Source organism: Corvus moneduloides, chromosome 15, assembly GCF_009650955.1.
Source record: "Corvus moneduloides isolate bCorMon1 chromosome 15, bCorMon1.pri, whole genome shotgun sequence".
NCBI lineage: Eukaryota > Metazoa > Chordata > Aves > Passeriformes > Corvidae > Corvus > Corvus moneduloides.
This window is the reverse complement of record NC_045490.1, coordinates 8,477,004-8,500,061: the sequence shown is the minus strand read 5'-3', so window position 1 is coordinate 8,500,061 and position 23,058 is coordinate 8,477,004. Positions and strand designations below refer to the sequence as shown.

The 23,058-nt window shown below is 39.7% G+C and overlaps 1 protein-coding gene and 1 long non-coding RNA gene across 3 annotated transcripts in view; one reads left to right on the top strand and one right to left on the bottom strand.

Annotated features, from left to right (window-relative positions):
* SPOCK1 (SPARC (osteonectin), cwcv and kazal like domains proteoglycan 1) overlaps window positions 1–23,058 on the top strand; it is a 277,860-nt gene that overhangs the window by 184,553 nt on the left and 70,249 nt on the right. For both annotated transcript variants that reach the window (XM_032124995.1, XM_032124994.1), the window contains one exon: window positions 1,160–1,292. In XM_032124995.1, coding sequence (XP_031980886.1) covers window positions 1,160–1,292 — 133 coding nt within the window. The remainder of the gene's footprint in view (window positions 1–1,159; window positions 1,293–23,058) is intronic.
* Window positions 4,096–7,041, bottom strand: LOC116451485. The gene is made up of 3 exons (XR_004243208.1): window positions 6,258–7,041; window positions 4,465–4,544; window positions 4,096–4,349 (listed from the first exon to the last, which is right to left on the bottom strand). It is a non-coding gene; the product is annotated as an uncharacterized LOC116451485 (long non-coding RNA).

The following is a 23,058-nucleotide window of genomic DNA, read 5'->3' as shown; positions in this document are numbered from 1 at the left end:
TGTAGTGAAATTCCTTTAAAAAATATCTGTATATATTTTTCTAATGCTGTGATAAAGCCATTCAGCAGCACATTGAAATGTGTTTCTAGCTGAACTGTTATATCTTTTTTTCCTGTGGTACAAGAACAGATGGCAGTTATTTTTCTACCAGTCTCCAGCAAAACTGCTGCGATGCTTTGCCTTCCCTTGTAAATGCTTTCAAGTGAAAGACAAGTACACATGACCAAAATGAATCTGCATTGTTCCACTGGATTGGGGTTTCTAAAGCAAACTTCTTATCAGTTTACAACATTAGGCTGGCGATAATTACTTAATGTCCTCTCAGTCAAGTAGTTCATTATGACAGGAAAATGAGCCGTTAGTCAGAATCAATGGCACGTGTTTTGCAGTAAGTTTTTGGAGCAGATGTCTTTTTTCATAGACATTTTTAATGCAGTAATTGAGTATTCTGTGACTTGAAAACAACGGCAGTCACTCCCTAGGGGCACACATTGGTGGATTTGGAGATGCTCTCCGTGACTTTATGACATTCCTGGGGGGACTCTGATTGATCTGAGAACCTCAGCTGATTGTTCAGTAGCTGGTATGTCAAGAGGGCTCCTGCCCCTACAGTGACAAAAGTGCTTAGTGAGTCTATACATTTTTATAAGCACAGTATAAATTGCAATGTTTTTTTAAGGATTTAGCTTTAAAATCATTGCTACTTTAGCAGTAGTTTGGCAGCTCTGAGAAGGCCTGGTGAAAATGTCTCTAAATACAACCTGGTGTAATGTTGCCTGCATCACCAGAAATGCTGTGTAGCTCAAGAAATGATGTATTCTGAAGTGAAATTATTTGTAGTTATAAATCTAAATGAAACCACCAAGTGTTGTAAATCTAGAGCTGCCTACCAACTTATGACTTTTTAGATTGCCTGCTATAATGTGCCATATTATAAAAGCATTGTTAGGAGCTGTGTTTAATTTACTTGCTTTAAATTATGGTTTAGTAGACTTGGCAGTGCTGGTTTAATGGTTGGACTTGATGATCTTAAAGGTCTTTTCCAACTGAAATGATTCTAAATTAATGCTGTACTGAAAATCCAGCTGTATTCAGAGAAGTTCTAATTCTTCTGTTTTATACAAACTTTCCAACAACCGTGGTGTGTCTTATTTTACAGCCTTCGACAAAAGAAAGGCAACTTGGCCCAGAAGCACTGGGCTGGAGCAGCCAACATAGCAAAGTGCAAGCCCTGTCCCATGGCACATTCCAGCGCTGTCTGCGGCTCCGATGGACACACCTACACCTCCAAGGTAAGCTCTGCCTGGGGCCTGAGCTCTCATCAGCAGAGCTCAGCCGGGATGCCGGGTGAACATTAAATACCCTTTGTTATTAGGCAGTGTTAAATTACACTTTGTTAATCTAGAAATATTTCTTTGTGTAAAAAATACTGAAAAATGTAGTTTTTTCCATGTTGGACAAACAGCAAATCAGAATGCCAAATCACAATCCTGCGACTTTCCTGATTCATCTTGCTCTAAATATCTTGTTCTCTTAATGAAGTAGAACAGTTTTGATATTGATGATGCAACTGAAAAACAGCTATCATTTGATGAGATTGGCTTGTTTAGACAAGAGGATTTGGGGATAGTTCTTTTTTTTTAAGACTTGGTCTCCAAATCATAAAATAACTTAGCAGAATCTTTCTTCAGTGATAGATTTATTTTTAATTGTTTCTTTTTTTCCAGACTGCATGGGTAACATTACAATTCATTTAGCCTGGGGTTTTAATAGGCTTGTGTGCCAGATGCAGCATATATGGTACCATAAAAAAATTCCCATAACCCAGTGGGGATAAATTGACTCATTGTTATACTGAAAATACGATCACCTTAGGGCTTGACTCAATAAAAGAAAACGTCTTCACAGCCATTCAGCATTCCAGATCTCCCATTGGCAAATAAAGCCTTCCATGTCTTGGATACATGTCCCAAAAACAGCACTTCAGGCACTGGAAAGCATGTTTTGGGAAATACCCTTAAGGTTCTCTTATCTTCACGTATGCAAAGTAATGTTTGACAGGCAGTAAAACTACCTTTTAAAATCCAGAAATAGCCTTCACAAAAAAAACTCCTGTCCTGGGTTGCAGTGTATTCTATTACCATCCTCATGAGCTGTTGAAACCAGGTGGGGCAGTGTTTCCTTGCCTCCTCCCCCCGGACTGTCTTTCTGTTAATGAGCCCATCAACGCCTGGCCTCATGACTCATCATCCCATTGTAAGATGCTCCACCCAGGGGGAGGAACCAAGCATTCCATCCTGGGTATAATCTGAGATTCCCAACACCACAGACACCCTTTCCACTGGGTTCCTGGGGGACAGGAGCTACACAGCCACCACTGGACCTTCCGAGGAAGAGCAGCCCCTTCTACAGGATCGCTGCTTTGACAGAACCATCGCACCTGCCCTGCTCACCGGGAGCCGCCAGCGCCCCTGCCGGCCGCGAGCGGAACTGCACCCGAGGGGAAAGGGCCCGACAGCCGAGAAGGCTGGGACTGGGTTTGTGATTGTTTGCTGTTACTGCCAGAGTTATTGCTGTTTGTTTGACTGGTTATACATATATATATATGTATATAAGTAAAGAACTGTTATTCCTATTCTTCATATCTCTGCCTGAAAGCACCTTAAATTCGAAATTATAATAATTCGGAGGGAAGGGGGTTGCATTTTCCATTTCAAGGGAGGCTCCTGCCTTCCATGACAGACACCTGTTTTTCAAACCAAGACAACTCCCCAACAAACAAACAGGAAAATGAAGCTATCAGGCAAAAAAATTCTCTGCTGCAATGTGACGGTGACGATGCAGCTACATTATCTTATCAGCTGGGCAGCTTGAATTCTCCACTTAATAATGGACACAAACATTAAAATGCTGCCATGCCTTGGTCATTTCAGCTTCTCTCCTGTTCTTGCTGAAGGATTTGCATGGCCAAAAAGGAGAAAGTCAGAGCAGAAACTGTCATCTGTGCACTCAGACTGGAGGAGAAATAGCCACATGTTGCCTGTTAAACAAGTTACTTTAATACTCTCTAGGAGTGTGTACTGCTGTAGTTTAGCTTTGTTATTTATGGTTAAAATGGGTTCATTATAAAACCAACCTTTTCTGTCTGAACTCTTGAGTCCATAAGACATCCTGTAGTAAACAGATTTCATTTAATAATCTTGTCATGCTGTTAACTCATTTCTGTGCATCTTACCTGCATCTCTGTTAGCTCCAAGTGGGTTTTTGGCCTTCTCTATTTCTCACCATAAGATCTAACTGATTTTCATCAGACGTTCTGCCAATGTTATAAACTCACCAAGCTATTGTGGTTATGATATAAGCCTGACAGCTATAATAAAGACATGAAGCATTTCCTGGTGCTGACATGTTTGGCTGTCAAAGACACACCTCCCAGAAGTTTCCTGTTTGAGTTTTGGAGTTATTTTCAAAGGAGATCTTTTAAAGATTTATTCTGAAACAACTTTGTCTCATCTTTATTTATTGGATGTTTTACTATCAATTGTTCCTGTCCTAGCAAAATTAAATTCTTTTTTTTTTTTTTTTTTTTTTTGAAGACAAATTTTGGTAAATGAGCTGAAAATACTTTAGGGAGAGCGTTAAAATAAAATAATATATGTTAGTGTCCTAACAAATAAAGTTTATGGTCAGGAATGATCATGGGTGTCTGGTATCTTTTACAAAGAGAACATACTGCTTCCCTCAAATTCACTGTTAGATTTCACCAGACAATGTGATCTCTTTTTCTTGCCTTTAGGTCACTAAAATCAAAGCTTTCTCAGTAGTTTTCTTTCACATGCCAGTGCTGTTGGCAGGTATTACTTCTGGCCCTGCAGTGCTGTCATGTGCTAGTATGAACTGTGAAAATGCAACAAGGTGGACTCGAGTGCAGGCACTGCTCTATACAGGGATGTGTTGGTACATGGCTCTGCATTCCTGCGTTGTGAACATGCAGTGACAAGCTGGCCAAATGAGCAGATTCTTGCTAAGCTTGTAAGCAAAAGATGGAGAGTGGCCACTAAGTTTCAAGGGGAAGAAAATCTTCTGAAAGTGTATACTGGGCTTCCATTGGTGCTGGCAGCCAGGTGGGACACACAGACACAGCAGCAGTTCATCCTTCCTGGCTCCAGGGCAGTTTGGCTTCTCCTGCAGGCACAGCAGGGGCTGAGGTGGGAGATGGGCTTTGGGCTCCCAGTTTCTGGCCTGGCAGAGCAGCATCAAAGTGTTTCTGTAATGACCTGGGGCTGCCATCCTACAGCAGCAGTCATGTTTGTACCAGGGCTGGCCCTTTCCATACTTCGAACTGTTATCTGAGGAAAAAATGAATGAAAAGGAAATGACACAGCAGAAGTGTGACTGACTGATGAAATGCAGATTGGGTGTCAATAAATGCACAGTAATTCACATTAAGAAATACATACATACCAAATATACATCTCACAGGCGCTCACTTAGCCATTTGATCCTGGAATAATTCCAGCTGTTTCTCAGGAGACATTGTAGACCTAGAGGCAAGAATTTCTTGACAAAATTGAGGAAAGTCAACCAAATCAATAATGCAAGGATCATAAGGGAAAAAAATAACAAAAGATAAACTAAAGCTCCATGTTTGAGCTTAGTGGTTGATGTAGACAGAGATTCAGGATGTTTAACTTTAATCTTGCAGTTCCACCAAAGACATGGAAGCCTTCGGCCCCACAACTGATTTATTGAGGGCTAGTTAAAGGAATCTTTCTTCTCTTTAATCTTCCATTGGAACTATTCAGTGGTGTTGATTTCCAACACAACGACAAATGGTAAAATGTTAAAAATTATGAAAATGCCATGCCCATATCTTGTGCTACAATGATTTAAGTGTCACCCAAACTATAGAAGACACAAGGTAATGAGAACTTTGATTGCTCTTAAATTGATTTAGCTTCCCGTGTGGTAGTTGTACTGCTTAAAAAATCTCACCACCCTTTAGGCATTAAACCTTTCTGGTTCTTTTTCTGAAGTCTTCCAAACTTGACCTGGATTATTTTATCTGCTACACTGATGAAGTGCTGAAGTGCTGACGTGGAAATTGATAAGCCTATTAGGCTGTAGTGTGTGGTGGGGTTTTTATTGCTCTAGTTTTGTTTCCAGATGTCAAACTAATTCTTCTAAGCAATGGGATTATTCAGTTACACCAATAATTCAGCACTTCTGCCTGACAAAATTTGAGCACAGATGTGGCCTGTATGTACTCAGTCCCTTTACCCTGTTTTCAGCAATTGAAAAATGAGTGGTTTTTGAACTTGCAAAATTTGTTCCTATTTCTGGAAACTTTAAAACCTCCCCATCACCCTTTTCCATGAGCTTTGGACTCTACGGGGTTTAGGTTTATCAAAGATAATATCACTGATTTTTTTTTTTTTTCTAGTTACTGCTTGAAATGCAGGTGCTTTAAAATGACCACCATCTCTCACGTAATAACTTTGTACAAAGAAGTTTCCTGGGTATAACAGCTCTATTTAATATTGTGACAATACAAAGCACTTCCATAGGTTATTACAGTCAGAGTTTTCAAAGCTCTTTAAAGTACTAATGAATTAAGCTTATGAGGTACGTAAGCCCTGTAAAGAGCTCGATGTAATTAGTTAATGTTTTTGTGAGCAACACATTAAGAAGAATAACTTTGTAGCTGTCAGTTTTACAGAAACTTTAATTAAGCTTGTTAATAAAGCAATTACCTGAACATGACGATGACTGTACTTAACTAGTCAGAAAATGAAAATTAGGATGAGCTTAAATTACAAAACATACCACCTCAATGACTAATGGTCCCTTCAAAGATGGAAAGGTACATTGGCATAATTATGTTTCTAATTAGGTACATTGTTGTTCTGCAAATTTTAATTAAATCATTGTGAACTAATTAAGTCCATGATCATGTCTCTTTCTGTTTGAAAATGTAAAAATCACTTCCTGTTGTCATAACATTAGGTAATAAATTCGATAATAAGGGATGTACAAGAAAAAAAAATTTCCAACAATCTTGAAACAGAAGAAAAAAACCCGACCAAAATAATGAGACACTATTAGTTAAATGTGTGCAGTGTGAGGGCTGCTACATTTAATTAAGAGGAATATGTATGCAGAAGCACAATTAGCAAATACTTGTTAAAGTGTCTAACTGTTGAGTATTTAGTGCAATGTGGTTTGGTTTTTCATAGTCCAACTATTGACTGCATTACCTGTCCTTGAGCTCTGGGGTGCTGCTCTTCAGCTTTGCTTTTGCCCTGCTTTTCCTCTCTCTGGGAGGGATGACTTGGCCTCTCCTGATGGAAAACAAGATACTCAGCAAGCGTTAAGACTTCTTGTGTCCCCAGTTAGAGGGAAAATTGGATTAAATTCTCTGTTAACTTTTAGCTTTGGTCTGGTTTTGTAAGGGAAAATTAAGGAAATAAGAGAGGAGTTGAGGGAAAAGAACGTGAGATACAACAGGATATGGTTAAAGAATTGCATGGGGAAGGAAATCAAGTCATCCTTTTGCATCTGCTCCTTGTATACATTTTAAAGATTGTTGGTGGGAGGTACAAGAATAAATTATTCTTTCATATACCTCTTTGTGTAAATTGATAGATTTTATGTGATGTGACCATTCTGAATGAATTTTCTACAGGAAAAATATTTTACAGCATTGTAACTACTTCCTTATTCTATTAGCAAATTGTCAACATTGATCCCTATTTTGTTATTTGACTCCATGAGTTGCAGGGGGGTTCCTAACTGCAGCAATACATCTGGCATGAGGCTTTTAGCAGTACTGACTTTATTCTCCCAAATAACCCCTGGGAAACTCCAGAGGACTGTGGGAGAACTAGGGTTGGCCTGATGTTGAGTACCTTTGTACATCCCCCATTTGATTCTGGCACATCTGGCTACTGCATTCCCATGAGGTAGATGTTTCCTCAGCCTGTGCTCTGGGCCAGTGAGACTCGAGTTGTGTAATCCAAAAGCTGTGTGAAGCTGTTATTGCATAATCAACTCCTAAATAATAAATTCTGTCTCTCAGAAGGCAAAACACACAGAGTTCTGTGCTGTGCATCCATGGCTGCACAGTTTATTTGGCTTGAAGCATGAGGTGTGCAATGTTTTTTGATCAAGTGCTGTGTATCCTAAAGACATCCTGTTGTTTGTATGGTGTTTTTCTCTGTGTGGTCTCTAGGAATGAGCAGAAAATTGGGAATAAGGTAGATCTGTATTCTTGTGTACCTTGTAATCCATGTCAGTGTCTTAAGATGGTTAAGTGTAAAGGGCATTTTTGCATACGCTTGAAGAATGGCATTTCTCTTTTGGTCAATTAATATGCTTAAAAAATGGCTTTCTGCCTCCTACAGTCTTTCCAGTGATGCCTTGTAGGGGTGTCTTGGCCACAAATTAACAATCCAGGACAAAGGTCTGTGCTTTCCCTGATGGGGGTAACCTTTGTTAAATTCTGAGGGAGCTGGGAAATACTGCTTTTGAACTCTGCTCACATAATCATTCAATTCTGCAAATTCCTGAGCTTCCTTTCAAATCCCATTTAGTTCCGTGTTGAAGTGAAGAAGCTTTTGCTTTTCAGTGGTGTCAGATAGTAAATTCAAAATCCCAAACAATGCTCTACCAATTTTACATCCTAACCAGGGAGAAAATAGCCCTGCATAACCACTCATCTGTGCACTGCTGCTGCTTCTGTGACAGCTCCCCAGCTAAAGCCCATGAATATATACATGTTTGCAAGGATTTTTACCTGACATAATATGAATTGTGAGAACAGCCAAAATAGAGGCTTCTGCAGTGACTCAACAGATAGAGGGGGAAAGCAAAGAGCTCTGGGCAATTTTTACAGAGTAAGGGCTGCTTTGTCATATTGCCAGGTTTGAGATTCTGTGAATTAATGAGAAATTGCTGTGGCCCAGGACATGATGTTCTTTCAGAAACTGCTTGTTGCTATAGCTTTAGTCTGTGGAGGAAGAGTCTTCATGAGCCCAGTTCTGCAAACACAGATTGGGGGCAAAAAATAAGGACAATAAAAAATGAACAAAGAAAGGAAAACCGACAAAAAACTAGGATTTTTTTTAATCCCTTAAATGAACCTCTTACGAAGAAAATACTGATGCTTTTTGTTGGAAACTGGCTACTTAAAAGTTCTGTCAAAGCCATTGGTCAGTGTTAGAAGAAGATGGGGGTTGCTTTGGTCTGCTGAAGCGTGGTGATCTCTTGGCTCCTGCATACAGGCAGGACAGAGAAACATTGGAGGCATTCTGGGGACAGATTAAGATGGATCACAACCTGGTTTTGCTTTTCCTTGCTATAATCTCTTTTAAGAGAGATTACTTTAAATTTCCACTGCTTTAATTTGTGCTGATGGCAGTGAGCAAAAAGGCCCTGGCAGAACCCAAAATTTACCCAAAGTTGTGTGTCCAAGTTTTAGCAACTATGCATTAAGCAGGCTGGTCTAATTGGGGTATGGTTTTGTTTGTCTCCTTTCTCTAACCTTGCCTAGCAGGGAAAAGATATTTTTAGTTTGTTTTTCCATATTCTAACATTTCTCAGTCCAGAACAATTTCGCCTTGCACATACTGGGTTCTTTGTGATTAACATATTGTGTCAGTTTCTAAATCCATGTTTTCTCTTTAATTCCTGAATCCCTTATTTTGCCATATTAAGGTTTGTCAGAGTTGAATGTTTTAATTATCAAGTCAAGCGTAAAGACTCTGGGGGAGATGACAATTAAATGTCTCTATTAGGTGCGTTGCTGCAAGTGGCAATTCTTTCTTCATATTATTTTGGTAACTTGACTATAGAGAAAAAACTGCTCTAAACTCCCTAAAAATTCCTTCTCAATATATAGCTGCTGTAAATACCATAATAATAAATACCGTGCTGGGAAAGGCAGTATGAGAACCAGTGCAGAATAAAACAACCTCAGATTACCAACCCACACCCCCCATCGCTGAGTGATAGGGAGAGGTGAAGCTTCTGGGAGCATAAGGCTGCTTCTCTCACATCCAACTCCCTTAAATTCTGTAAAAGCCCATTCTCCCAAATAGCTCTGATAATACTCAGAGCTCTCTAAAAGAACTGAACATGCTCATCTTTTAGTGCTGCAGAAGTGCAGGATTTTGGGCTGGTTGTCTTGAGTTTCACAAGTGCTCACAATAAACATATAGCACAATAAATCCTAAATAAATTTGAAAAAAAAAAGAAGTCTACTCTTTTGGCAGTTTTATGCTTTTTTCTATTTTGGTCATTTAAATTGACCAGACTTCATTGATAGGATTCATTTAAATGTATCTTCATTAAATAGATTAGATTCATGTTTACCCACTAAGTGTCTCTAGAACCTAATTAGACCTGCTGCATGATACTGCAGCTCCTCATATTTTCATGTCAGTTGTTACAAGAACACCAGAAAAAAAAAACCTAGGAAGGGACTGGGAAGATGGTGTAAGGGGGTGAGTCATACATGTCTAAAATATCTTGGCCGAGGTATCCACAAACAACAATATTTTGGGATTTTGTTACGACAATTTCTAGCGTACTAAAATAATTTTTATATCGATTTAAGTTTCATTCTGGTTTTGGTGTTTTGTGGGTTTTAGTTTCTTTAAAGGGAGGGAAATGACACACTGACTTTCTTTACATAGCAAGGGTTAATGCTGAAGGAGGGCAGCTTCCTACAGGGAGTTTGGTCCCTATGCTTTTCTGATTTGCCCACATATGCTTGATTCAGAAGGATGAAATAATGTTTAGAATGTCACTGATTTTTCCCCTTCCTGTTTACGAACTTCTACAGTGTTGAAGGCAGTGTTTTTATTTAGGCACCCAGGTAAGTGCTGCCAATAATTAGAAGTCTGAATATGTAACACTCCTGCTCCTGGCTGCTCATTACTCCAAAAACTCAGAAAAACAATGTTTTTCTAGGGAATGTGTTTAAATATATGTGCTGAAGTCTTACTGAATTAAGGAAGACTGAATCTTATTAGCATCTTGAAAAATGTACTTCTGTGCTTCTTTTAGGCTGGAAGATGTAGGCCTGTCAGCTGTATTTTACAAGTAAATGAACATCTTGTTTAGAATATCAATTCTCTACATTGTCCAAAAGTTTATGGGTTTTCCTGGTGTTGGTTAGTTTGTGGCTGAAATTTTTTGGGGTGGTTTTCTTTGTTGTTGTTGCTTTGTTGTTTGTTTGTTTGTTTGTGGTTTTTTGGGTTTTGGTTTTTTTTAATTTTTAATTCTCATTACAACATTGTATTAGATTTATAAAAAGTATTTGCTCGTGAAACGCATCACCAGCAATGACTTGTTTGGGCACATTAGCCCAAAGGAGGGAGCACTAGATGCTGCTAAAATAAAAGCATAACTTGGGGCTTTTTCTTTTCACATGTATGGAAGGAGCCAGCACTGAGTGACAGAAAACAATGTCCTTATTAATAAGCATCTACATTAAAATTACAGCAGGAGCACAGGGAGAGAGAAGCAGCAGTGAGTCGACTGTGGCTTGTGTACTTTGAGTTACTGTGTCAGTAATGATGGATGGAGCAAACAATAAAATTTGACCTGTCAGGTTATGCTTCTGAGGCTATAAGCCTTAAGGCATTTGTAATTGGCTTCAGCCAGTATGTTAATGTAGGTGGTTTGGAAAATTAGATTATTTGAATGATACAGACTGGTTTGCATTTTTAGTATTCAAAAGAAAAGACTAGAAACTCAAAGAGACTGAAGTCATATGGCTTGCTCTTTGTAAGCTGCCTGTTGTCTCTGTACAATAGAGAAGGCAGAGGAGTAGTTTTCAGATAAGATGTTCACAGTGTGTAGAATAGAAGTTATTTTAAATGATTTTGTGGAGCATAAGTCTTAAACAGTGTGTGGGAGGTGCAATGCGCATAGTTTCCATTGCACACAGAAATCTCATTATTATCTTCTTTATATTCTACATCATGCTCAAATGTGCCCCTGTAGTATAACAGGGCTAGAAAACACTTCTTGGGGTTGACATTACTCAGTGATTTGTCAGTGTGGCATGAAGTGCTTAAGTGAACACATTTCTCATATCTGAAAAAAATCTGTGCAGTGTAAATGCATAACTAAAGTGGGTTTTAAATAGCTGTGCACAAAGTAATTCTTTCATATTTAATATGTTCAGTTGGTGTTAGAAAGAGATCACATTGATATTACATAATATTGAGGAGATATTGTGATAGTTGTTGCAAGTAGAATGATGTGCGTATTTTCCAGAGAAAGCATTTCATAGCATAATGTCAGTCTGAGCTCCCAGAGTTTTCATCAAAAGTTCAGAGCATTCTGAACTTTCACTGAATCTAAGGCAAAATTCGGAGAGAAATGTCTCTTCACCCTCAAAATGTTTGTACACAGGGCTGGGAATCAGCAGAGAACCTGCCCAATGATAACTTGCATGTTGACAGTTCTTCATGAGGAGATAGGGAGTGGGTTTGGGGGGGTGAGGGAGGGGCTGATGTATGTTTTTTTGTTGTGGTTTTGTTTTGTTTGTTGGGATTTTGTTAAAGTGAAGTGGTGGAGGTGGGACAGAATGGTCCAAGTCATCAGAATGTGGAGTCATCCAGATTCCCTTTTGGTAGTACTATAAGGATTGGGCCATTTCTAGAAGGCTTCGTCTTTTCCGTTCAAGGGCTACTCAAATCCTCTTCTCCATTTTCCCCTCCTTATACCTCCGCGTACTCTGCTTGAAAGTGTTTAACTCCTTCCAAGGAAAGGAAATGGCAGGAGGGAGTTTTGGTTGTGGAGAGCACCTGGGAGCATTGCAGAGGATGTAGAAGGCGGTTTTGGACTGATGGTCTTAGGAGAGGAATAAAAGGAATAAAAACAATTCTGAGAATATTAGAGCAGAAGGGAAAGGCATAGGGAACATGAATTCATAGAAAAATTGGACTGCATTTCACTGTTTGCAGAAAACCTTAAACAAACTGGGCTTGTGCCCAGTCCCTGGCAATTAGATGATACAAGTGGAATTTTTTTACTCACTGAGGGTTTTCTTCCCAGAGGTAATACTACACAAAACAGAAATAGAGAGCTGAACTAGTTGCATTCCCTTCATCTGGGATATTTTCATCATAAATAGGGGAGAGCAAGAAGAGAATTTAAAATACTTGTAGTCACGCTTTTTCATTTTTGTTTCCACATGCTTTGGACTGTTCTCCAATGATCTATACTGTTATTTTACCCATTTTGATGTGTTACAGATAGAAATAAGTATGTAAGGAGAAGGAATGTTACATTTTTTAGTGTGATCCTTCAAGTTTGCTGTAATGTAATCCTAGTAAAAGCAGTTTCTGCTGAAAATATACTTTTTTTTTACTAGGGGAAAAAGGTATATGTTTTGTTACATGTATTTGAGAGTGGTAGATATTTTCTTATTAATGCAGGTCCTGCCTTCATTGTTGTTACCTGTTCGAACTAAGAAAAGACTGTGAAGTGGGTCATTTTGATTTTGGGTCTAGCTGGCTATACTCACTTTTTCTTGCAGGAGATCTTGATGAAAAGGTAGGGAAATAAAGGAGAGATGGAAGTTTCCTAGTTTAGGTTTCAGCAGTGCTGGTTGTGAGATCTCAGTATGAACTTTTGCAGCTGGATAGAGCAGATACATCAAAAGAGTTATGGTAACCTGCATTGTCAGGTAAAAAAGCCCAACTTTTTAAAAATGAGTGAGATGCAGGAAAGAGAGGACCAAAATGTCTTTTAAAGAAAAGTTTCTTTAGGTAGCACAGGCAGGGTAAAGAGTCTTCAGAAAGTTCAGCAGTTGAGTGGGGATGGTGGTGGCTTTCTTCAGTGAGTGATGTAGCCACAGCCCTGTGTTCATCTGCATTGCATGGCAAGAATGAACTTTAAAATGTAAGACATTATTAATAGAATAGCAGAGGCTTTCAGAGGGGAAATGGCAATGTTATTCAAGCTGTCTCTTCCCATTCCTGTGTAGGATAGAAAAGACAGAAAAACCTCATAGGATGCAGCTCTAATCTGGGTTTCTGCCCAGCCTGGCAGAGTTAACCCTGCAGGACTTCTGCAAATAGTTCTCATATCCTGGGGCAGTACATGGCAGCAGCACACAAATTCTCCCTGCTGGATTGCCTCTCCTGCAAATTATATCCACCCCTGCCTGAGCTCTTGGGGGTGAACTGAAACTGCTGATGGGGCTCAATCAGCAGGGGAATATTTTTGTCCTATTCTTGCATGTCTGCTGTGCACCACATGGTTCTTCAAAATTGGCCTCCAGTCTTAATATTTTGTGTTGAGGCATAAAATTCCTTTTCATGCAGACATGTAATCACATCATGTAATGCATCTTGTCTGCCACCATGTACTATTTGGCTTTAGGTGAATTGTTTTTCTCTATTATACATGGGATGACTGAAGTGTTAGGTTAGTCCAAGCTAACTGGAGAGGTGGAATCTGGCTATTTTTAGTTAGTCAGTAGCTGTCCTCCCACATGTGGTAAAGCACATCTTTCTCACACGTCCCTGGCTTAGAATGACACAGCATAATGTCTGTAAAACCTGGTTTGGCTGTAAATGTGCTGAAGTACCTCTCTCTCCCCATCAAGCTTAAGGTAAAGAACAAATTTGAAGACTTGAAGCCCATAGTTGGATTTCCAGTAGCAGATCCAAACAAAATGACCTTTAAGCAGCCCCCTATGGAGTGTGGGATGCTCTCCCCTCATATTGCATCTCCACTTGGAGGCTGGGGCAGTGCTCAGCACTTCAAATTTGGGCACGTGCAGGTGCCAAGTGCTTTGCTGTGAGGGGATATCCAAGGATGGAGGAGATCTTTACATATTTATAGCCAACAGTAGCACACAGGAGTGAGAGGATCCTCCAGTGAAATAAATAGAATATTGAAAGAAAATGTTAAAACTATCAGCGTCCCCAAATATTTTAAACATCAAATAAGTGTATAATCACTTATTTAGCCTCTCAAACCAATGGTGTCCTCAAACCTGTAGTCATGTTTTGATATAAGGTACACTGTACTTCCACCTTTTGGGTAAGATTCAGTGCATAAATAACTTGCAAGACTTCTTGACCCAGGTCATAATCAGCAGCCAGTTCTTGGGTTTTGTGAGCCACTTTTTGATTTTGACCTAACTCTAATAGACTTGTAAATGGAAGATCACAAATAAAAGTGGCATGAATTATTACTTCCTTTAGCTGCCTCTCTAAAAGTAACAAGTCCAGTTAAGCAATGGGATTAATTATCTGTGGAAATGACATCATTACCAGGCAAAAGCAACACCAGGACTACCTACACATTTCAAGCAGAATACCTAAAGATACAGAATTGAAATCTGCAGAAAGTACAAAATAATTAATTTCTTTCACAGGAGTTCTTATGGAGGACTGTGGATGCACTGTTTGAAAAAACCTGTCTTATTAAATACCAATTAGATTAGATAAAATTTTAAAAGCCTCCTATAGATAAAGTCTTCAACTTGGTAATGGACTTTTTTCCTCTTAACTTCAGAATTTCAAGTATTTTCAGGACTCTCATGCCTTTCACACAAATGAAAAGCTGCTTGCTAGAAATTCCAGTTCTAAAGTCTCTGTGTTTAACATTCTCAAGAGAGGTATGTCACAGGCATCTGGCATATCACCAAAGGGTGATTGCTGCAACAAACAGTGTAAAGTTTGAAGACTGAAGACATTTACAGATCAGATGTAGCAAATTTAAATTGCAGGGAGACTGAAATGAAAGGCTCTTTCAGCTGCTGTGCTGCACTAGGCTGGGGTATGGTCTGATTTGAGCTGGGCACCAAACCTGGGACCATCTGGTGCACATCATGACCAATTCCTGCTGAAGTTGGTATCAAAAGGTTTCAGTTCAAAAAATAAATACACAGTAGAAAATGACCAGTCAAATCTTCTGTAAGGGGATAGAAGAGGAATGCTAGCCTGTATGGAGACCTCTATTTTCTAATCTGAAATCTGTCATCATAAAGCCCGTATAGATGGGTTAGTGCCAGAAGCATGTTTTATTACTTAAGTATATCTTGCACAAGCAACACTGGGCAAGGAAAACCCTTTTGAGTTATATAACTCTTTGATGGGATGCCTTAAGGTCTTTCTTTTTAAGCCAGTAAATTCTAGAGCAGTAATTTAAAGACTGCACTTTTCCTTAAATCTAAAAGCATGTTCTAAATCCTGTTATATTTAGTTTGAACGCTTATCTGATAGGCCTGCTCCCATATTTCCAGACTGAGTGACCTGCAGGCACTCAGACTTGCATTTTGACACACATTTTACCTTCCATGAGGCAACTCACCCAGGTGATGGCACTGGGAGGCAGAGAATGTCACCAGCACAGATACGAATATGGGGTAAACAGTAAACAGAGTGAAGACTTGGGCTCCTGCAAGATGCACCACCATGTATGGTGGCCAGGGGTGTGTCAGCCCTTACACCTTCAGGCGCAGCACATTCAATGTTTTCACCTGCTGAAAGTTGTCAGTGTGACTGATCCAACAGCCTTTAACCAGTTACTCTTGCCAGACCCTGGAATTCCCACTTCATCTGTGCATCAGAGCTGGAGTGGGACTCTGCACCCATCCACAAGGGAAGGCACAATCAACCTTCTTGGCTTTTGACGTGCACGTTTTGTTTGGGTTTGATGGGATATCAGTGCTTTTGCTAAAGCTGTTGTTTAGAGGCTGGTGCTTAACAAAGGGGTCAGCTGGGGACACTTCAGCCTTCAGAGATGTTTGTGTACTTCCTTTTCAGCAGTAATTTTATGTATAGAAGCTACTGAATCCAGTCTTGCAGCTCTAAGTGTTCCTGGTGATGCCAAAAGATATGGGCTGCAGGCTGAGGGCAGTTAACTGTTATGTTTTCACTTAGCTGTTTCTTTGGACCATATAGTGTCTATAAAAATAAAAAGAATCTGTTCCTTGGGAAATGAAAATAGGAAATAAGACAGGTAAAGATTAATTCAGAGGGCGTTTATGGACCAAGAATGTTGTGAGCTCATGTGGGCATACACAGAGTTAGCTTTTGCTGTCAAATACCATGAAATATTAGGTAAATATTAGATTGATAAGATGAATTCTATATAAATTGATGACTGCAACTAGAGGTTAGGATTAAGAAGAAATACCTGTATATAATCTGCAGTAAACAGCTTCCAACTGGCTAAGAGCTCACAGCATCAAAAAATACAGTAACAGGAGATGTTCTCTTGCAATTATTCAATTAGCTCTGTGCAATTAGCAGGAAAGGCAGTCAAGATTTTTGGGGCACAAAGACCATTGGTTGGAGCCATAAACTGAGACTCCAGAAGTGTCCAGTGCACCACTATGAAGGTAATGCTGTGATCCCAGGGGTATTTGCAATAGATGTGCTCACTGATGGTGAACTATAGTTTGATAAGAAGTTTGTTAGGATTTTAGTCAGCTTTGTCAGATCACTGCAATGATAAAGTATGAATAGCACGTGGGTTTAGATAAGGCAATAGCTGTAATTCAGGACTGAAGGGCAAAAAACTCTTGCAGATTTACAGGTGAGTAGGAATCATATTTCTACTGCGGTGAGAAATTTGTCATTATTATCTAAATTTCAGCTCCTTCTGTTTGTTGATTCCGTTAGAACAGTTTTCAGACGTAAATCATAACTGCAAAGGAGTAGGAGGTCATTTTGAGCAACAACCAGGCTGATCTGTGACTAAAGAATAATGATTGTATTGACTGGAAAAGTCATGTGAGAAGAATTCTTCACTTACTCTGTGTGGAACAACCTCACAGGCTGATGCAACACAGTATTTGAATGATGGTCAGCAACAGTTTCCTGGTTATTTCAACCTTAAATCTCATTCATTATTATTTTCTATTGGTTTAACTAAGGGCATTTCTTTTCTGTAAGTAGACAGTTACTGTAAAGTTTTGGGGTTTTTCTTCTGCTTATCACTAATCTGAAAATTGACTCTAATTCTAGTTTTTGCCATTGTTTCTATTTTCTTTAATGGGAAGCCTTTTTTAATTAGTATTTTTCTTTTGATGTACTATCATAAACTTTTCCATGTCGTCTGGAAGACTGAGGCCACACACAGCACAGAATGTGAAAGCTTGGAGTAAGTCTGGTGACTTTCAAAGCACTGAAGCTTGTAAACTTCTGTAAAATTACTAAGAAGAAAGCTTTCTTCATTACCCATGGTCATCTCCACACTGATGTGGTGAGTGAAACCCAGTTCATCAGTATCTAAACTGTCACCATCTAATGCTTCTTCAGAGAAGGCACTCTGCAACTTCAGCATTGTATCTTGCAATGTACCAGTGAAGTGAGTGACCCACTTATAGCTAGCTACCTTTGGAAGAGAGTCTGAGATGGAAGCTGACACTGGAACTCCAGTATTTTCTTCCCTTGGGCAAAAATTCTCAAGACTAAGCATACACCGTGCTTTAAGGGTGGCAGATCACTCTGTGGGATTTATTGCTGTGTTAATATGCTCAAGACATCATCTCTCACTGTAGGAGCTGGGAGCACTGTCCGGAGTTTTCTGTTCATTGTTCTTCTCTGGCTCCCTTCTTTTACAACTTCAGCTTCGGGCTGCATCCTGGGTTTGGGAGAGAATCATTTGCCACCCAAAATCTGATGTGCTCTAAGCCTTGTGTTTCCTCTGTATCAACAGTCATTTCCCTGCTTCTGCTCAGCTCCAGGATGCCACTGTTAGAAATTTAAAAAGCTAATCCTTTGGCTTCACAGGGTCTTCTGGATGCATAATTTAAGTTTGCATGTTTAGTGACTTTAGTTTCACTTCTGCGTGCATGATTTTGGGAAGGTGAAGAGAAGGGAAAGGTCCTTTCCTATTCCTTCCTCCCTCTAATCAGCTGGTCCTCTTGATTTTGGATTTTCTTTTCTCTCGTTATTTTGAACAGAGCTCTGTATCTGTAAATGGAGTCTGCTCAGGCACTGCCCCAGCCTCCTCAGAGCTGCACTAAACAAGCAGCCACTTCCCTCAGTGTTAAACTAACTTCAAAAAATTGTTACCACTTCTACCCCCACCTCTATTTCCATTTCATCTCAGGGCACGACACACTTGGCCATGATATCAATACATTTTTCGATACAGGTTTTATATTTAATAGCCAAGTGCTTCCTTCTTACTGAGCATCATCTTTGCTTCGAGAGCGGGGTGGAGACTGTGGGATGAGCTGAGCAGTCCCATGTCATTACACAGAGGATACGGTGTGGATATAAAAAGCAACAATGAATGCAGGAAAAGCATTTTCCTTAGCGTATCCAGGAGGCTAGGAAGGAAAGGCAGTTTTATAATTCATGTTGGGTGCCCTTGCCACTGATCATGAATTTAGTCTTGATCTTGGCAAATCAGTCACACTTTAGGAGTGACAAGGAAATGTAGCACTGGTGACAGCCTGTATAGTGAATATTTTTAAGGTCTTGGCTAAAGCACAGTTCTAGCCCAAATATAGGCTTAAGGCCTTGCTAGACAGGCTCTCTTGTCAGGGCAGGGGCAATTGTAAAAATCTAATCTTTCCTAAATTAAATGTTTTTTTCTCTCAAGGGAGTTGTGCAAATCCATCACGTCCCCTCAGTTTCCAGCCGTCAGCCCGTGCATTGCTCGGGGATGGATTTCCTTGGTGATCCCATGCACAGGATTGCAGTTGCCTTCAGCACGCTGCTGTCGTCCTTCAGCATCATTCTGACAGCACAGTTCACCCATTCTCATCTCATTTTTAAACCAAATGATCCTGATCATGTCTCCTTCTCAGCACCTTGATGAGGGGAGCCCTCCCTGCTGATATGAGACAACTGAGAGACCAGGAGGACGTGTCAGGGCAATGAGGCTTTCACCCATCTGGCTGTTCAAGCTGTGGTCGGAATGAGAAGGGACTGATGCCTTTCCTGAAGGATGGAGGCCAGTTCTCACTGACTTGCTAAATGCCTCCCCATGGAAGTGAGGGCTCAGAGCTGCTACCAGGCTCTCCAGGGCAAAGGAGTGGGTCCTGCAAAGATGAACTCTACAGTCATTAAGTGATTGATTTAAAGCAACACAGAAACTCTTTATTTCATATATTCTTCTCATAGCACCTTCAGCCAGTGTACCAAATACTGGCAGTTAAAATATTTACATCATTTTCAACAATTTAATACAGTTATTTTTTCAATATATGTATATATGCATCCTGTCGATTCTGAACAGCTAACATAGCTCAGTTTATGCTTCTATCTTCAGCAACGTTCACCTGTCAAAATACTCAGTCTCCATAATGTTCAAGAGAAAAATATCACTGCTAAAATGACATGTGAAGCTTCAAATGCTGAAGCTGTCCCTGCTGGCACCAGTACAAAGGAGAGACAAGAAGTGCTATGAGAGAACGAGTCTGTGAAGTTTGGGAATCGTGTAGAAACCCAGCCTGAGAATTTAGTGTCTGTTTCAGGCATTAAATTTCTGCAGGTTGAGCAGATCAAACCTCTCTTGGGCACTTGTAATCAGTCACTGTGGGCATTAATTCTGTGGCAACTGAGTTGGAATCAGTTATCAGCTGGACTGGCCTCACTTTCATTGTTTCTTTGGGGAGCTGGACCCTTTCCAAATCCAGATGATAAAGGCAAGTCTGTAGTGCCTGTCCAAGGCACTTTGCTGTGCTTGGCCAGTGCTGCCTCTAGGCCCCCATTTTCCAGCCTCTCCTCTGAGCAGGGGCTAACACTGGGGTTGGAGTTTCAATTGTAAAAGCAGGACTTGGGCAAAGATGCCACATTTCAAAGGTGGCATCCTCTGGACAATTCAGGTGCTGTGGCAGAAGCCACACACAGATTTTTTCCACTGCAAGAAGTAATTTCAAGGCTCAATATGGAAGAGTTCAAGAAATACGTTCCAAAAAAAAAGCAGTCATCTTTGACTTCAAATTTGGTGAGGCTTCAGTAGGAATTTACAATACTATTGCAGTCTGCAGGAAGGGTGATGAATTGTCATTTAGAAATGTAATTTCTGAGTTCTATTTAAAGACATTCAGGAATGCTGCAGACCTGTGAGGGGGAAAAAAAGGAAGGTTTTGTGTGGAACATCACAAGCAGCTGCAACCAGCTTTGAGCTCAGGCATTTGGAACAAATGGAACATTCAAAGAAGTGGGGGATAAGCACACGTACCAATAAATGAGTAACTAACTGGTCAACAAAACGTACAGTACTAGACATGAGAGCTTTGCTGTGTTATTCTAGGGAATAGCTCTTGCAAAGGGGGTTTAAATAAGTCTCTTGCTGACGAAAGCAGTTCACATATCAATGGTGTATAACTGGCTGTTTGATACTATGTGAAAAATACTCATTTGTTATCTAACTAGATCTTTTGGTTCTTGAACTATTTATATTTTAGGAAAAAAATCTTAGTCTAATGGGCTGAATCACCTTCAAAAGGGTAAATGCACTCTCCAAATGTTTTTCACAGACTTCTGAAGCATGCAAATATGACTTCAAACTGCAGTTTTACTTAGCTTTCTATGGGGGTAAACTTTAGCAGCAACATCCTTGTATTCTTTTTTGCTCAGTCCTGTAATATTACACAGAAGCAGGAATAGATGGCATTTTCCAGTTCCAAAGGGTCTACTAATATTTATGAGGTCATTGTACTTGTCACAGCAGGAAAACATTTTTAATCTTTTGGAGCCTTAGAGTTTTTTGGGAGATAACATCCAAGTTTTGCTAATTAGCTTCCCTCATGCTTGATGAATTTGTACTGGCAAATAAGATTGTGCCACAAACTTCATCTGCCCAGTGGCCACCTAGAGATTGGGAATATATTAGCCTCAATATTTAGTAATTTTGATAATGTCCAGACTATGACCCACACTGCAGTTCTAATTTATGGTTTTCTTAAAGTAAAATTGTTGGATTTTCAGTTGTTATATTAAATGAACAAAAACTGAGGAGATTTGCCCAGTCTGTGTGCCTCATTATGTGCAACTGTTAGCAGAAAGGAGTGATAAAATGCTTTTACTTTTCTAAAACTCCTGTAGCAATTCAGCTGTAAGGCTTAGGGGCTGCTCTCGCAGAGTTTGTGGCTCATGGGCTTTTCAGACTTGAAATCATTTGGTTCCAACCATTCCTTTTGCTAGGAGACAACAGTTTTATGACCAGTCCTAGTGCCACTCAGTGCCATGCTGAGTTAATGCTGGTACAAGCATGAGACTTGCCAAGAACCCATTTAGTAGTGTGAAAACCATGAGTTTGTGTAGAATATTGCCATCCTTGTTATTTATGTTTAAAGCAAGCAGTAGATTCTGACAGGGTGTCTGTGGGCATCTGACATAGGGTCTGTGCACTACTTGCTTGGTCAAGAGAGGTATGTAAGAAAAACAAGCTGCCTTAGGAGGCTTAAAGTCATGATGCAGTGAACTGAATTTTCAGCAGCTGGGAAATAAAAGTCTGAAAAGAAACCCTGTACTTGAGTGCAGGTTTAGTACTCTTATCTGGTTAATTGGGTGTTGTCATCTCTGGATTTAAATAGCATTGCTTCCTTCATATAACCCATTATATTTTGTGCTGGTGCAGAGCATTTGATATTTCCTGCTGCAGGATTGGGTGCACTTGAGCAGTACTGTGTATTTATACCTTTATACATATATAGGACTTTGATGCCTTTGTGGATGAAAGGAGTCATATAAATGGTAATTTTATTGCATAATTGTCTTACTGGGTATTTTTCAAAAGAATATTTAGGAGGATAGATGTAGTACATCAGACAATTAATCATACTAGTCAATTAAACTTTGGGATTTTTTTGATTACCAAGTATTTTCTGGTGTTTATGGAACATGCAATATTTCTCTCACAAAACCTACTTGAATATAAATGTTTATTCCTTACCTTGTATTGCATCAAGATTGCATCTTCTCATTAGAAATCCCCAAAGTTATAAACTTTCTGAGAAATTTTCTGCCCTGGCCTATGGTAAGAGTAGTATGTTAATTGCAAAAGGTTTTATTTAGGAGATATGTATGCCATAGAATATCATATTAGAATAACAAAAATCCTTCCACTTTGGAGGAGGTTCTTGAAGTCTTTAGATTTCTTCAAAGTCCATGACCTTTTCTTCTGCTCCCTTAGGGACGAATGCCAAAGCTATTCAGACAGTCTCACTTTTGAGTTAACTGCAATAGCAAAGCTGAAATAAAATGTGTTGTAAACTAGAATTTTGTTTTTCTTATTATGCACTTCATTAAACTAGAGGGTTTTTTTTTTTTTTTACATGAGCATTTGTCATCTCCATGTCAGATTTCTTGAAAAACATGTTGAATTAACAGGACATGTTTAATGCAGTCTTGACAGAAAGGTTAATGAGAATTCAGAAGGCAGCAAGAAGAAAAATAATACATAGATGAAAACTACATGGAACCACAGCAAGTTGTAATTTGGCTTGTCTTAAACAGTGGTATTTAGTTATTCTGCAGTGAATGAAGTTGAAAATGTTTTGAGCAGTTCCCTCCTTTGGTAATATCCAGTACTCTCTGTCAGTTCATAGTGCAGATTACCTAGAAGATGCGTGCCCACTGGCTGAATTCTTTTGCCAAAAAATGTTTGAGACAGGTCTTTCAGCCTGCATACTTGGAAGGAAAAAAGGTTTGTGCATCCGCCTGTATGAGACTGTGTAGGATCAAGGTCTCATAGCTTCTCATGGCAGAAGGAAAAGTGGAAACGAAGGCCAATATCATGGTCACATCCTGCTGAGAGTGGGTGCTGGTTTATGGCTGCTGCTTTCTCCCATCATTACCCCTGTTCAGCCAGCCCAGTTACTCAGAGGACTGAGAAGGGACACGGGACAGTAAAGCCTTTGCTTCCTTGCACTTAACCCTGACACCTGCAGAATCTGCATTTTTATTTGGCTTATGGAAAATTCCCGAAGTTCCCATGCCTGCCTCTAAAGCTGTAACAATTTTCACTGAAGAGGATGATCAAAGCATAAAGCAACAAAGTTTGAGTAGCTCTGTGTCTTTGAGCTGCCTGTGGCTGGCGACCTGCCCTGTGCCGCGA